Raw genomic sequence first — 17,181 nt, 5'->3', positions numbered from 1 at the left:
TTTCGACAATGAGGGACATCCTACAAACTTCGACAATGAGGGACATCCTACACACTTTGAAAATGAGGGACATCCTACACACTTCGACAGGAAGGAACATGGTACACACTTTGACAGGAAGGGACATTCTACACACTTCGACAGGGAGGGACATCTTACACCCTTCGACAGGGAGAAACACCTTACTTCGACAGGGAGGGACGCCCTAGAGACTTTAACAATCCGACATACTTTGACAAGGAGGAACATCCTCCACACTTCGACATGGAGGGACATCCAACCAACATACTTCAGAATGGCAGAACATCCTGTGTTTTTAATAAAAGAGAAGCAACCAACACTTCACTTAGAAATAAAATCGTACTCATTTTTACAGGGAAGAACAAACAACACACGTCAGTTAAACCTTCACACATCAAACACATTTGAGAAAGAAAAATCCTACAGACTCAAGAATCATACACTTAACGAAGGAAGGTATGATAGGGGTACATCCCACACACTTCAAGAGGGCTGCGTGGCCGAAGGGGTTAACACGCCAACGCGGCGCAATGACTCATGAGCCTCTCACAAATGTGGTCGCTGTGAGTTCAAGTCCAGCTCATGCTAGCAACACACCTACCTGGGAAGGTCTGTAAGCAACCTGCGGATGGTCGTGGGTTTCTCCGGGTTCTGCCCGGTGTCCTCCCACCTTAATGTTGGCCGTCGTCGTATAAGGAAAATATTCATGAGTATGGCGTAAAACACGAATCAAATATTTAAATGCAAACTTCAGAAAGCCGTTCACACCTACTTCAGAGAAACTTCATCCAGACTTTACATTTCATCAGGAAGGAAGATCCTGCACACTGGACAGATGTATGATATTTCACGAAATCAGTATGAATAGATATAATCCTGTCAGTATGGGGGAAGATCTTAATCACGTCAGTATATGAAAGGGCTGTTATATAGCAAGTATAGAAATCGGCTGTTGACATCAAAGATGCCGTCAAACATATGCGAGACGTCACATGCTTCGCTCTAACAATACAAGCAATGGCAATGTAGAATACTTCTCTGAGGAACTGCCGTATCATTTGAAATATTTCTGTCTTTTTAATTTTAATGTCTTTTTAATTTTTCTTCATTGTAAATATGGTTTGGAATCAGAAGCGAGACGGGTGACGACACAGGTGGCTTACATAAAGTAAAGGTTTCTGACCTGATGTGTATCCCTGTACAACAGCCCCAGACAAGATACACGAGGTCGTGTAAGACTCCTTTCCATCTTTAGTACAACCAGATTCCATGCAGACGTCGGCAAGGTCGTTGCACACAACACACAGTTGAGGCTTACTAACACATTTCAGTATATAGGAACACCTTTTTGGCATTTGGCCAGTGAACATCCCCTTTTTTCCCTTATTACCATTGTGCACGTAAGTCTTCGTGTACTTTCTTAGTTATTTGGTGGTTTGTGATATATGTACTTTTGGGAATTGGCCTGGAAAGTCCTTATTGGTTGACGGCTGGTATACGAATGTCTTTTCATACGCATAGGTACATTTTGCTTATATACCGAACGCTCATAATGGCAATTTTGTGTACTATTTATTTTTTTCTGGTGCCAAAGTGTTGTCCGTTCATGCAATGTCAGCTACAACTGAAAAGTTGGAAAAAAAAGTCAATGATTTCAGACACAGGATATATTTACTTTTTTTTAATGTTTAATGCGCTACTCATGAGCCCGACAGAGAATTGAAACACCATTCTGTCAAGTACCCGACAAAACCTCAGACATTAAACTACGGCCCAACTAAATGAGAAATGGGTTGGAAAAGTCAACCTCATTTAGTCAATGTCATGTAACATGCAGAAACCATTACCTCATTTGGTTAAGGTTTATTAACATGCAGAATCCACAAGGGGATATAACCTACTTCGGTCAAGGTCAAGTATTAAACAAGCAGAAACCATTAAACCATCTCTTATTTTAAATAGTTTTGTACAGGTATCTTCAGTTTTCTAAACAAGACAATTCACAACAGCGTGAATCTGTTATAGTGAACACATAAAATTGCACAACATCTCTTAAACCGACAGGAAAACCAAGTCACACTATATGAATTCCCGCCAACAAATATTCAATATCATGTTTTTTGGACTGTCGGATATGTTTTTGACCGCGGTGCTTTTTCCGCGGGGCTTTTGTCCACCGGGGTTTTTGTCCGCGGGGCTTTTGACCGCCGGGGCTTTTGTCCTGGATTCGTTTGTCATGTACCTGGAGAGCGGAGGTGTTGTACACCAGTTTCCTCTATCAATATACCTGGCTGCTCTTACTTCAGTGAAAAATTCTTCACTACGGCCCTAAATGCAAATTCCACAATAAATAAATAAAATGAATAAAATCAGTAAATAATAAATAAGTAAATAAATGAGTGGAAAAGACAAACTACAGGAAATGTACAATATTTCCTTTATTATAATTACAGGCATAAGAACCACAGGCATAACAGGTCTCACCAAAAACCCTTCACCAAAACCGTTCGTCTACATCGAACAATTAGCACTGTTCTATTGATATACTTCTATCTCGGTAGCTGGAAACGAATGAAATAAATTAGCACGTCACAGTAAGTTCTCAACCAAGCCCTTATTGCTTGCACAGGCCTTCAGACTGCGCATATTCTGTGGGAACTTGTCAGACTCCTTTCCATCTTTAACAAAGTAGTCCACAATTATGTACTCCTTCGTTCTTCCATGCATTACAATGTTCGACAAATGGCCTGAAAGTTTGTTCCGCAAAATTGCATTTTAATAGGCAAATAAATATCCTAAAGTATTCCTTTTGGTGCTGAAGCTTAAATTTTCCCAGTAGGATATCATCCTACCTTCCAAATAAACCTCACAACATCTTCCTAAGATAAATTCTCAGAATTTGGCAAAATTTGCAACACTTTGTGTTGGGCGATTGTTTAGGCCCTTCACCGCACATTACATTTTCAGGGTACACAGGGACATGCTCACAAAACACTTAGGTAGCTCACAAGCACTGCAGATATTTCAGCAAAAAAGCGATGCCTTTTACAGTGATATGGACTTCTTGGCCTTGTTCGTCACAATCTGCACTGACTATACTGAATATTGTTTCCATTTCCAAAGAGAGAATCTGGAGCCGTAGACCCTGTGTCAATCCTGGGTCGAGTCACACCAAAGACCTTAAAAGAGGAAGTTGTAACTTGCTCGCTTGGCGTTCCGCATGAAGGGGATAGTGCAATGACTGGTTGACCCTATCAGTATAATGGCCCAGGCGGGGCAAATATTCTGAACTACAAAATGCCCATGTCTAAATTATAATATAAATTACCTTATTTCATTCCCTAAATTACACGTTCTTACCTGTTGATTTTATATACACTTTGTCTACACAGATTACTTTAATGATCTTTCATCAGTGTAATACAGGAATAATACTGTATTAAGCTGTTAAAAATCAACAGTAAATTAGACAGAGCTTCATATGTTTTTTCTCCAACTAATGACCTTTCTGCACTACAGTCTTTCCTGCACATGATCAGTTGGTGGAAAGTTCCATAAAATCGTAGGAGATTTATATTTTTATGGCTAACAATGGTTCAGGAGCACTGCTGTGCCAGTAGATTGTCCTGTGCTAACACTTTCTGTAATATATTCTCCTGTTTCACCAAATGAGTGCTTCCAATGATCACCTGTAAAAAACAAAGAACGTACAAGCAATTAGACCAGAGAACAAACACATACGTTTACTCCATGTAGAGTCGTGTTATAAGACCTCTTTCAAATTAGTGGGACTAGAGGGGTCAGAGGCAGTAACCAATGAAAACAGAGCAATCTAAGAAGAAAAGAGGGGTGGTAGCTTTGATAGTAGGTACATGCAAAATGTTGCATTATAAAGATGCAAACTGGATACATTAGTTGCAAAATACTGTAAATCTTCAACCTTTTCAACTCCTAAAGCACTTTTCAGTAGAACCTGTGCATACAATAATTATAAAACTGACCCTAAAAATTATCTGTCTGTGTCACTCAAGATGCAAGCTTCATAAAACTTCAACAAATTATTTCTCTACACCCCATAGTTCTCTCAGAATGTTTCATAACATTGGTCGCACAGGTGGTTGAAAAGATCAAAGAATTAGGGTATGCATTACTTTTGTTGTCTCCCAAAGATGGAAAATATAACTGGGTTGAAAAATTGGAACAAGGCCTATGGAACTTCTGTACGCCCTACAAGTAAGTTAGAGTGCCTATACTTTCGCATTATACTAAGCTTACTGGTGGATATAAACTGAATGAATGAGGGGAAATCCAGAAATTAAGGATAGAAACAACTAAAATATTGTAAATTATTACTTTCTGCTACGAATATTAAAACAGCTATATAATTTCCTTGATCTGTCTGTCGATTGGCAAATGTTTTACTTTATACACCTCATTTAACATCAACATAACACTTAACATGAGGCCTGAGTTGATGATCAACCCCTTCAGAGTTGATGATCAACCCCTTCAGAGTTGATGATCAACCCCTTCAGAGTTAATGATCATCCCCTTCAGAGTTGATGATCACCCCCTTCAGAGTTGATGATCACCCTCTTCAGAGTTGATGATCACCCCTTCAGAGTTGATGATCAACCCTTTAGAGTTGATGATCACCCCCTTCAGAGTTGATGATCACTCCGTCAGAGTTGATGATCAACCCCTTTAGAGCTGATGATCACCCTTTCAGAGTTGATGATCAACCGCTTCAGAGTTAATGATCGCCCCGTTCAGAGTTGATGATCACCCCCTTCAGAGTTGATGACCACCCTCTTCAGAGTTGATGATCACCCCCTTCAGAGTTGATGACCACCCTCTTCAGAGTTGATGATCACCCCCTTCAGAGTTGATGACTTACTTGAGTCGTGGACTTGTGAGATGAAACAACATCCCGTATCTGTTTGACCTCTGTAGAGGTCACGCCTCCAACCACAAAGATTACCAGCAAAGGGTGGTCACTGGGGCGAGGCTTCCGTACATTCATGAAAAACCTGTGTGATATTGAGAAGAGGATATTTACTAGTTCGGCATTTCAAATATGAAACTCAAATGAGATATCCGATACTAGTGATTGGCTATCACTGAGACGAACAAAAATTACCGTTGATACTTCTTTCGTTTTTCCTTTCCATGAAATGGATGTCAGCCTAGTTTTAAATCTTCTGCTATACACATTTGTTAACAGTTAACTCAGTGTCAGGATACAGGTATATATGAGGTCAGGTACCCTCATATTAGACGCGGCAAGTGATGGTTACTAACCTCATGTAATTCTGTATTAATATCATGTCATTGACCAACCATGTACCCCAATTTTATTTAGAAAATGTTATCTCGGTAGAACATCATATTGTAGACACCAAATATGATGAGGCTGTATCAGTCACAAAGAAACAAACAAACAGGACGGAGGCTGACTTTTCATGTCTTCAGGTAACATGACCAAAAATGGATGAAGTTTATCTTCACTACATCATGCCACTGGTGTGTCATTTACCCAAATCCTGTCTTCAGCAGATCTTTGAATCCACTTGATTTGTACTCGATATCCACCAGATCAGGCTTCTGTGGGTTGAAAATGTCCTCTGTTATCAGTTTCAGAAGCGGGGTGAAGACTGTGGGTGAGACTGCACTACCAGGGTTCACCAGGGATCTGTCAGTGAAAGAGAGATAGAAATAGTTAGTGTGATAATTTAATCAAGATATGTCTGTCATCACAGTCATTGCAGAGTCAGTAACACAATGCATCAAGCTTTGTGTTCATGATCATCAAATTTTTAAAAGAAGCAGCTCTCTTAAAATGCAATGCTGCCATGATGTCACTCATTTTCAAGGGCTTCTACTCTGGCTGCAGAGGCAAACATTTATATTTATTTATTTATTTGATTGTTGTTTTACGCCGTACTCAAGAATATTTCACTAAAATGACGGCGGCCAGCATTATGGTGGGAGGAAACCGGACAAAGCTTGGGGGAAACCCACGACCATCCGCAGGTTGCTGCCAGGCCTTCCCACATACACTCGGAGAGGAAGCCAGCATGAGACAAACATTTATAACCCTGCCTCGTAACACTTTGATGAAATCTACAGACTGTGTTAAGTTTGTTCCTCTAACATATAAACGGTAATTCTCAAGCAGCCATTACTATTACACACATCAACCTCAGTCTATAATTAAAAAAATGGTTTGTTTGGGGTATCAGGCTGAGGCATCATCGCCTGTTTGCAATGTGTTTATTCAAGCATATTCTAAAGGCATTATTCTGTATTGACTGATAAAATTATACTTTATGTAAAGCCCTGAAACTGGCCAATCCAACCAATCCAGTTATATCGCCCAAATCAATTCATAAACATGCATATATTGCTTTGAAAGCTATTCTTTCATATGCGAAAAGGTTGAGGAAGTTTCTGTAGAATGGTTACGTTGCACAATTTCGAACAACAGATCCGTTGCAGCTGTCAATCAAAATAAACTGACCGACAGCAACTGCCAATCAAATACTAATGTGCCTCAGCCAATCTGGAGTTTACTGATGCTACTATTTTTGCCCATCATGCGATGAAATTTGAATGGTAGTACCTCTGCTGGTCATGTTTATTATGGACTTGTTGATTGGTCAATAATATTTCACCTACACTGACAACACTTCAATTCACAGTTCAGAATCTAAAGCTGTTATAAGCTGTTATGACTATGCTTATGTAAAACTGTGTCAAGCTAGGATAACACATACAGTATTAATACATAGCAATGGATAGTTACCCGAACTGTTTGAGATGTGAGCGAGCACTCCCCACACTCTCTAACTTGTACCACATGTCCTCTACAACAGCCTGTACCACACCACGGTTTACGGTTCCACCAACTGTCATAGAAGAAAGACAAATGTCACAGCAGACATTTGCACAGTGTAAGAGAAAACCGGTAGCTTCAATAAAGAAAAACTGATTTCTTTTAATCTTTTCATTTGAATTATTAGTTTAATTTATCTGATGGGTAAAACTTGCCAAAGGTCGGTGTTTTTTTTCTTTTTTTCCCTTTGTTGGCCAATATAACAATATAACAATCCTTCCACATGATACCTGCCCAACAACCATTTAAGAATCCTAATGCTGCTATTACTGTAAATCTTCAACCTTTTGGTGAAATCCTATTGCTGTTATAACTGTAAATCTTCAACCTTTTGGTGAAATCCTAATGCTGCTATTACTGTAAATCTTCAACCTTTTGGTGAAATCCTATGCCGTTATTACTGTAAATCTTCAACCTTTTGGTGAAATCCTAATGCTGCTATTACTGTAAATCTTCAACCTTTTGGTGAAATCCTAGTGCTGCTATCACTGTAAATCTTCAACCTTTTGGTGAAATCCTAATGCTGCTATTACTGTAAATCTTCAACCTTTTGGTGAAATCCTAATGCTGTTATTACTGTAAATCTTCAACCTTTTGGTGAAATCCTAATGCTGTTATTACTGTAAATCTTCAACCTTTTGGTGAAATCCTAATGCTGCTATTACTGTAAATCTTCAACCTTTTGGTGAAATCCTAGTGCTGCTATCACTGTAAATCTTCAACCTTTTGGTGAAATCCTAACGCTGTTATTACTGTAAATCTTCAACCTTTTGGTGAAATCCTAACGCTGTTATTACTGTAAATCTTCAACCTTTTGGTGAAATCCTAACGCTGTTATTACTGTAAATCTTCAACCTTTTGGTGAAATCCTAACGCTGTTATTACTGTAAATCTTCAACCTTTTGGTGAAATCCTAATGCTGTTATTACTGTAAATCTTCAACCTTTTGGTGAAATCCTAATGCTGTTATTACTGTAAATCTTCAACCTTTTGGTGAAATCCTAATGCTGTTATTACTGTAAATCTTCAACCTTTTGGTGAAATCCTAATGCTGTTATTACTGTAAATCTTCAACCTTTTGGTGAAATCCTAACGCTGCTATTAGCAGCCATACCTAAATCCTGTACCAAACTGGGCAGTGCATCTTTTTCCTTTATTATGGCGTTTACCAGAGCTACCTGAAAAATAAACAAGAAGATTTTGAAGAACATCAGAGGGCAATACTTATTGCAGTGACATGGAAACATAACTAATATGATTTTTAATTCAGTTTTTTTAATGGTATGTAAAGCACATCTGGCTTTCTCGAGCCATAACTTAACTGCTGTTGCACATTAAAAGTCCCTTGAGTATACTGTTAAAAAATAATGAAATAAATAAAGACAAAAAGTAAATAAAAGGATAGTCATACAGAATACAGGTTTTATGAATATAAATGAGTAATATGTTATAGAAAAGCCAGGGGAGTCTTATGGATCTGTGGCGGTGCTGACAACAATACACAAACCTTAGCCTCGTTCTCGTCTTCCTCAGGGCTGGTATAGACATCCCCCATGACTGAGTATGTGAACAACAACAACGCAAGAAAATCATCTAGTGAAAGATTCCTAAAGGAAAGGACAAAATGCTCTAATCATTTAAAAAGCTGAATCAGCCAAACGCATATAATTTGTGAGTTTCTGACTCATTTTAGTCATTGATGGTTATGATGGTCTCAATAGTTATGGACAAATCAAATCAAATAAATAAATAAATCAAAATTTCTGCAATAACGGTAGCTCCAAAATTCTGGTTTTAAACATAGGATTAATGGTAAGGTAAAATCAACCACACAAAATTTTCACACTTTTGTACATTAGAGCAATCTAGAACATGTATGTGTTTTTTTTAAAGTGATGCAATTTTCAACCTTGCAAAACTTCTATCTTACAAACCTTTCTTGTCTTGGTTTGGCCATCTCTGTGTTGAGAAGCTGTGTGATTTGTGACAGCGGAGAAGGTTCACTGTCTTCACTCAGCTGCTGTAACAGCAGCTTCTCCACCCCTGTAAGGTTGTCATAGCGACTGTTGGCAGGGTGGCTCAGGGCTTGAGCAGTTGCTATGGCAATTTGAAGAAGATCACAATGATTGTCGATTGCTCTGTTGTTGTTTCTGAAAATGCAAAAGATTCCTAACGATTTATTCACTAGATTTTTTTGATTCATGACCTCAGTTTCTTAACTTGGGTATTCAACTACAGTAATAAAAAATATAACTTCAGCGCAATTATATCCCACATCAAATATGCAAAACTTATACATGGAGCATGCTGGCTTTCAGCCTTGATCTAAGTGGCCACAAAATCAACCTGTACCCAAAATTTTATCAAGATTGGGCAACATGTGAAACAGCTATCACATAAAAACCAACAACCAGTCAGAATCAAGACAATCGATTTTTAAATATTATGCATGGATGAATTTGATTTATTTATTTGATTGGTGTTTTACCCCGTACTCAAGAATATTTCACTTATACAACGGCGGCCAGCATTATGGTGGGTGGAAACCGGGCAGTGCCCCAGGGAAACCCACGACCATCCACAGGTTGCTGTCAGACTTGAACTCACAGCGACCGCAATGGTGAGAGACTGCAAGGTCATCACGCTGCGCTAGCGTGCTAACCAACTGAACCACGGAGGCCCCTGCAGGGATGAAGCTGTTTTTTGTTTTAATTAATATCCCTGATATTATTAAATGGTATAAAAAGAATAGCTACACATGTCCAATTGTGCAAACATTCTGCAACAAAAAATTTCTTACTTGAACAAGGTCAAAGTTGAGGTCAAAAGGTCAGGGGTGACACGGCCAGGTTTGGTGGATAACTTCAGAGGTAACTTCTCCTTTGTTGCTGCTTCAACTAAATGCCTGTTAACGTTCATCAGAGATTCCTACATGGAAAGAATGACAAAACTACCAATGACCATTTAAGGCATTTCTAAAATGGTAACATCAATATTTATTTATTTAATTGTTGTTCACCTCCATATAAATATTTTCACTTATGGCGGCCAATTTTAAGGGAGAAAAAAGGGAGATCTTGGAGTGAACCACTGACCTTTGGCGAGTTACTAGCGAACTATCCCACATGACTTCAGTCATACTGTTGAAGGGCAAGTGGACTACATGAAACTTCATACAAGAGCACACACGAAAACATTTCTGACCAGTTACTGAAACCAAAGCCCCAAGAACAACGGTAGCTGGGGGTCAACATGAAAAAAAAAACCCTTAGATTTGGTAGCAAGGATACTAAAGAGCTTGCCTGTAGGAGATACATGAATGCAAAACTTCAGCTCAATACAAACTGAAATCGTAAATTTGGTAATTTACGGTAATTAATATGCACCTAGGTCATCAATAGATGGAACAACCCCCTCGTGCTTTATATGTATATGAAACTTCAGGTCAATTAAATGATGTACTTTTTGAGATACCACCCTCAACATTTGCCTTAACTTTGCTTCTAATACACAATACCCTAAGTCATGAATTTGGTAATTTACGGTATTCAATATGCAATACGTATTCAATACGGTGTTCCTATATATGTATCATCAAACTTACCTTTTGTTTTGAAGTTGCCATAAAATTTAGGAGTGTTTGAGTGGAGGAGTGAGGGGGCTGGGCCAAACATCCTGGGCAGACAAGCGGGTTTTCACAACTACTGGAGAAAAAACATGGTACATGTTCAATCTGTTCAAGTCTAGGCTCAAGTTTTAACCAAATGTTGAATATTGTTGAACAGAGTGGTGAACAGCTTAAATTGCAATACATATTTATATATGGTATGAAATATTGTGTAAACACAGGAATACAATCACCCCATGCTTTTGCTTGAAGAGGGTGTACTTTTGCTCATTAGAATGTAATGTACATCTGTACATTTAGATTCACAAAGTACAATGCAAAAGGGGGCCTCCTTGGTTCAGTTGGTTAGCGCGCTAGTGCAATGTAATGACTCAGGAGCCTCTCACCAATGCGGTTGCTATGAGTTCAAGTCCAGCTCATGCTGGCTTCCTCTCCGGCCATAAGTGGGAAGGTCTGTCAACAACATGCGGATGGTTGTGGGTTTCCCCTGGGCTCTGCCCGGTTTCCACCCACCATAATGCTGGCCGTCGTCGTATAAGTGAAATATTCTTGAGTACGGCGTAAAACACCAATCAAATAAAAAAATAAATACAATGCAAAAATGTTCTAAACACATTTCCAACATTTCCCAATGCACATTGCACTTTAACACGATGAATGAAGAGACATACCTAGGTGCAGCTGTAATGCTCTGCATGTCGACTAGAACATCGTTACTGTCTTTGAGTCGAGGCAACATCTGGATGATACGATCCAATAATGTCTCCCCCTGGTGGCCAGTTACGGAAGCCAAATCCAGGGACCGGTCAACGAACAACACGGAGGCTGCATCCTGCCTCGTCTGAATCACAAACAGCAAAAATGTCATGAATGCCCTTAAAAGTTAATGTGTAAAAAGGTATGCCTTGGTGGAATACTGTAACAATTCTTCACTGTATATTTAAAAAGAATAAGGAGCCACTACCTACATAGTGGTATAGTGGTTCAGGGCACTTTTTCAATCACTAAATCACATGAGGTCCAGCTTCAAATCTGGCCTTGGATAAATAAATAAATAAATAAATAAATAAATAAATAAATAAATTAATAATTTGACTGTTGTTTCACACTATACTCAACATAATATCAGTGATTTATCATTTAGTTTGATCATGGTCAATTTCATGGCCAGTCACTTTCTATGGGTGTAGGAGAACAATTTACTAACTAAACTGCAAACTCCTGGATGTGTGCAGTCTCAACTAGCTGCCTTACCTTCCTCCTGTGTCGAGCTGCAGGGAAGATCTCCAGTTCCATGGCAATCATTCGTGATGTGTATCCAAGGCAGTACACTTCTTCCCTCACACCAAACTGGTTCAGCAAGTCATTCATCCCTGAGGCTAAGCTCTGAGAAAGAAGAAAAACTCAACAACATGTCACTCCCACATTTGGAATCACGTAATATTTTATTTGATTGGTGTTTTACGCAGTACTCAAAAATATTTCACTATTCGATGGCGACAAGCATAATGGTGAGAGGAAACCGGGCAGAGTTTGGGGGAAACCCATGACCATTCCCAGGTTGCTACCAGGCCTTCTCACACATGACGTAAGAGGAGGCCAGCATGAGCTGAATGAGCAGAACTCGCAGAGACAGCACTGGTGAGAGACTCTGGAGTTATTGTGCCGCACTGGCACGCTAACCACTCAGCCACAGTGGCCCCTCCACCTGTTGATAACATGTCAAAAGATAGTAATGCACTTAGTGAAACACAAAAGTGCATTTTACACCTTCATGTAGGACTGTTAATATTTACTTCATTGGTGTTTAACAAAGTATTTATCAATTCTTCTCTCGTGTGACCGTAATCGGTTTTATCAGTGGAGGACACCAGTGGAGTGCCTGGAACAAACCAATGACCTCTGGCATGTACCTGGCAAACATCCTGAGTTAATCCATAACTGAAATAGTGAAAACTGGATGTGAACATACAACCATAATGGTCAATGGCCTGATAGTTGCAGAAAGACATCCCTTTAAGGGCAAGAGCCAGCAAGGCCCTGTCTATCACAACAAAAGACTGTTAATGCACAACGTTATTAATACAGAAGATTTATTGATTACCTTAGTTTTCAAATTCATGTACAGCAAAACTCTTTACAGACGTTTGATGGATTGCCGCCCAAAAAGCACATGCACATCTTCACATGGTCACCATAGCTTTATTTAACCTGATGCCAAGGGAATAATTACAAAACCCATCAACCAGTTTAAATGACTTACTGTGTTTCATCATGTCTGGATTGTAATCATACATTTCCAGAACACCAAGAAGGCCTTAAAATGATGCCTACACTGAAGTTCTTGTGAGAGACTTCACAAAAAACTGTTAAGTGGCCCCATAATGTTGAAAAATCAGTCAGAGTCTTACCTTATAATATATTTTCAAGCTTTTAGGTAAACTGTTGGAGTCAACATCTTCTAAGGTCACAAAGGTCACACGTTCACCCTGACAAATAAACAGATTCAGTCAGCCTTTGGCGAGTTACTAATTTATTTATTAGGATGGTGTTTTACACTGTACTCAAAATTATTTCATTTATAAGATGGCAGCCAGCATAATGGTGAGGGAAACCAGGCAGAGACCAAAGGAAAACCACGATCATCTGCAGGCTGCTGGCAAACCTTTCCTTGTGCAGTCGGAGAGGAAGCCAGCAATAGCTGGATTTGAACTCAAAGGGACTGCATTGGTGAGAGGTTCCTGGGTCATTGCGCCACGTTGGCGTTCTAACCACCTTGGCCATGGAAGCCCTGCCAAGATAGTAATCGACTCTCCCGTATGTATAACGACCTCTAAGTAAGACAACACAGTTGAATGCATCGTCAACCAATTATTGCCACAAATGCCCCAAGATCAACGAAAGCAGGAGAATTAAAGTACTGCAGTATGAAGACCTGTATGTCTTAAAAGCAGGGTTAATTGATAAGGATCGAGAGAGCCTGAATTGCTTTCTCCAATTGTAAAATAAATACACTGCATTAAAACTTTTGAAAATCAAAGTTTTCTGTTGTTTCCAACTTTGCCTGGTGTGACGTCACACAAGAACTCTTTTCATCATCTATCGTTGACATGCAGCCCCAAATGTCATCGTACAAACGCGCATGATGTCATTCCAGCATACTGCCCTACTCAACGTCACATGTCTGACGAATTGTCACATAAGGAATATAATTATGTCACATCAGCAAAATCTTATGGAAACTGTCGAAAATTTTGTTTTTGAGCACTCTTCATTCAAAGCATTAAATAGTGTTATTTATCGTAAATATTTTTGAACTATGGTGTTAGCTCTGCTGTTCTCAAGAATATTTCACTTATACGACTGAGACCAGCATTATGTTGGGAGGGTACCAGGCAGAGCACGGGGCAAACACATGACAATCTGCAAGTTGCTGATAGACTTTCCCACATATGGCTGTAGCTGGACTTGAACTGACAGTGACCGTATTAGTGGGAGGCTCCTGGGTCATTGTGCAGTGCTGGCCTACTAGCCCCCTTGGCCAAAATTTTACAACTGTAGCATCTGAATTCAAGTTGAATTTATTCTTTTACATGTAATGAACATTTAAGTATTTAATGTTTCTAATACCATGGGGGACTATGTATTTATAGTGGGAAACCGATGGTTTTCAGTGAACTGTGTGCATCTCACCTTGGCATGGCGTCCAGCATTATGCTGAAGTTCAATCCGTTTGACATCAGACTCGAGGAGTGGAAAAAGTGAGGTAAATGCAGGTGTCAGAAATACACCTGATAGAGGACTAGCATGAAATATGGGCAAGTGGTGGACTTCGGATGTATAGTTCTGTAATGAAACAAAAACAAAATTATTATTTTTTCACGAAATATTTTATGCTGTACATTCTTTTCCATACATATATTCTTAAATCTTAAATCAAATTCTCACCCTTTCCCAAAAAGGGAAATATCAGAGTATGATGTAAACTTAAATCAAATAAAAAAATATATCAATAAATTAATAACAAAACATTCAAGACAAGAAATGTTTTCCTTTCTTTTTCAAAAATATATTAATTTTTTTTTTGACAAGTTTAGGATCAGTGTTTAAGTTATGAACTCAGAAGTGACTAAAATAGATCTAGTAACCATAATGGGCATTCACAGGGTTTATAATTTTGGACTTTTTGCAAGAAAAACGGAATCAGGGGAATCATGAAAATTTCCTGTCCAAAAATGGGACTGAACCCATGCTTAATGTGACCCAGGGATCGAAAAGACAAGCACCTTAACTGCTCAGCCATAGTCCACTCCCTTTCCTAAAGTGAAATGATATTTTAATTTACATTAATATGCTCTGGAATTTAAATTTGTTTATTTATTTGATGGTCTTCAATTAAGGTTAGCATTACAGAATGTGCCACACAAGTGTCGTCCAACGCTTATTATTACCAAGGCCACACAAGCAGTGAGAATAGAAAATATAAAAAATTCCCTGTCTAAAACCGGGTTTGAACTCACACCTTATAAAGACATGTGCCTGATTAGCATTCACCTACCATATTTCCCATCCATTCCAGTAGCTTATCCTCCAGCTGTTCAAACACCGCTGAGTCCACCCCTTCCAGAGCCCCAGTCTTCGCATACAAATGAACTTGTGGGCTGACCGAGGTTACCACGATGACATACTGGAACGAACTTGCCTGAATGATATCCTTGATTACATCCGCTGTCTCATCAAATAGTAGTGAGCTGACGATAAAAATGCCTTTCTTCTGATCAACTCTTGCAGACTGTGACAGAATAATTACATGTATATATTAGTTCTTTTTACATTCATAATTCATAGCTTTATTTATATTTGTTTTATCAGTTTTATATTTGGATACAGATTAAACAGGTGTTCTCATATGAAGTGTCCTCAATGAATAACAGAGCTTATGATCAAAGGTGGCCTTCACAGCCGAGGGGGTTAGCACGCCAGCACGGCGTAATGATCCAGGAGCCTCTCCCCAATGTGGCCCCTGCAAGTTTATTATCAAAGTCTAGTCCTGCTTTTCTTATAACAAATATCACAACACAACATAAGTTTTCTTGATGAAGAAGATTGAAAATGTGTTAAAATGTGACATGGAACTGTTTTGTGTCACACCTGTTGTCACATACAGGTGAAACTTTGGCTACTTTACAAGTTATAATAGGCTCTATTCCAACACTGAAGGCTGTGATCAGAGTGGGGAAATCTTGTGAGTTGTGATACCAGTGTACACTGGCAATGCTGCTTGTGCAGCCTGCCACAGAATGCATACATCTGAATGCATTCAATCCTCTTCAACAGAATGTTTACAAAAAATTTTAAAGTTTGTCTGATCTGATAAACCTGACCTTATCTTTTAGCTTCCTTTCACATCAAAACATGCGTGTCTTGAAATAATCAATCATCAGTCAATGATGTAGGAACCTTTTAATATACTAATAATAAATTATAATACTACATAATATTGTTTATTGTGACTTACTTCAAAGGGGGAGAACTCTTTGACCTCGACAGCTCCAGCATTGGCCAGTAGAGGGAGCCCTCCATGCCAGTGAAGACACTCTGCACAGGCGTTGTCCATAAACACCACCCCATGCTTTACATAGCTGCACACAGTTTTCCAGGTTTCCCCGGCACAGTCACTTAGAGACTTCATTCTTCACTATCCACTCACCATAGCATTCTGCCAGAAAAGCACCATAGTAAACATCAGTAAAAACTGTCAGAAAGTTGTGAGAATGAAGTTTGTAACGAAAATATGCATGAAAGTTTGCATAAAAATAAAATAAAATTTAAAAACAAGAAAAACAGATATCAGTAGCTCTGATTTTGGACAGTCTTTCCACCATCCACAATTAAAATGAAAACAAATACACTGTTATTAGTCAATATCCAAATGTCAGACCTATAAAATGGGCTCTTCCGTTATGTTACTGATCACTGCAAATCAGCTAGATTAGCTCATGAGCTCCACCACAGGCCCTCGTATCGATCTAACATGCCCGGCCATACTACTATATCTGTAGTATGATAAGTTCGGAAACAAACTTTCGCGAATTTTAGAAGTAAACCATTTCTCCACTAGGTTTACACTCATCTGCATTTCCTCATGCTGCGACTAGTTTGTTGGATTTACCCACAATGTGGACATAATCCTTCAGAACCTCGAATAATGCTAGATCTAGATATAGACCCGTTGTTTTCTAACTGCTCCACATCATAATATCACTTATGTCATGCTTTGTGAATAAGTGACCCTTAGGTCATCAAGCCCCTTATAAGGACAAATAACATCTTTCGCGGCCTATGAACTTTGACCTCAAGCCGCCAAGCACTCCTCGATAAGTCAAGATTGAAAAAGTTTTTTATGTAATGAATCCTTTACAAAAGAAAGCAATAGAGCTATCCATGAAAGGCCACAACTGTTTCTCATTGGCCAGACACGTAAGCCTACTGAGGATACGTTTACAGTAAAGATGATCGCAGAAAGTTTGAAAAACTGCCTTTACGCCAGTGGTCATCTGCCTATAAAAGGGGTTTGATGACTTCTAGGTCAATCAGTCACAAAACGTGACATAGGTAATATCATGGGATGGAACAG

At 39.0% G+C, this 17,181-nt stretch overlaps 1 protein-coding gene across 1 annotated transcript; it reads right to left on the bottom strand.

Moving 5' to 3' along the window:
- Positions 1–2,453: 2,453 nt before the first annotated feature.
- LOC135480933 (sec1 family domain-containing protein 2-like) lies at positions 2,454–16,236 on the bottom strand. The gene is made up of 15 exons (XM_064760863.1): positions 16,063–16,236; positions 15,103–15,336; positions 14,238–14,390; positions 12,956–13,033; positions 11,799–11,930; positions 11,216–11,385; positions 10,521–10,620; positions 9,717–9,844; positions 8,851–9,066; positions 8,424–8,523; positions 8,031–8,094; positions 6,827–6,929; positions 5,558–5,713; positions 4,919–5,051; positions 2,454–3,710 (listed from the first exon to the last, which is right to left on the bottom strand). Exons 1-15 carry the CDS (start codon positions 16,234–16,236, stop codon positions 3,618–3,620), a joined length of 2,034 nt encoding a protein of 677 aa, XP_064616933.1. The 3' UTR covers positions 2,454–3,617.
- Positions 16,237–17,181: the final 945 nt, after the last annotated feature.

This window comes from Liolophura sinensis, chromosome 13 (assembly GCF_032854445.1).
Source record: "Liolophura sinensis isolate JHLJ2023 chromosome 13, CUHK_Ljap_v2, whole genome shotgun sequence".
Lineage (NCBI taxonomy): Eukaryota > Metazoa > Mollusca > Polyplacophora > Chitonida > Chitonidae > Liolophura > Liolophura sinensis.
This window is presented reverse-complemented; position numbering and strand designations above follow the sequence as displayed.

What these genes read in the sequence shown, in the direction of transcription:
- LOC135480933 (XM_064760863.1), bottom strand. Translation starts at nt 16,236, where the DNA reads ATGAAGTCTCTAAGTGACTGTGCCGGGGAAACCTGGAAAACTGTGTGC. An exon ending in GCTTGAAAATATATTATAAG is followed by an intron (nt 11,931 to 12,955) that starts GTAAGACTCTGA and finishes CTTCTTTCTCAG; the next exon opens with AGCTTAGCCTCAGGGATGAA. An exon ending in CAGCTCGACACAGGAGGAAG is followed by an intron (nt 11,386 to 11,798) that starts GTAAGGCAGCTA and finishes TTTGTGATTCAG; the next exon opens with ACGAGGCAGGATGCAGCCTC.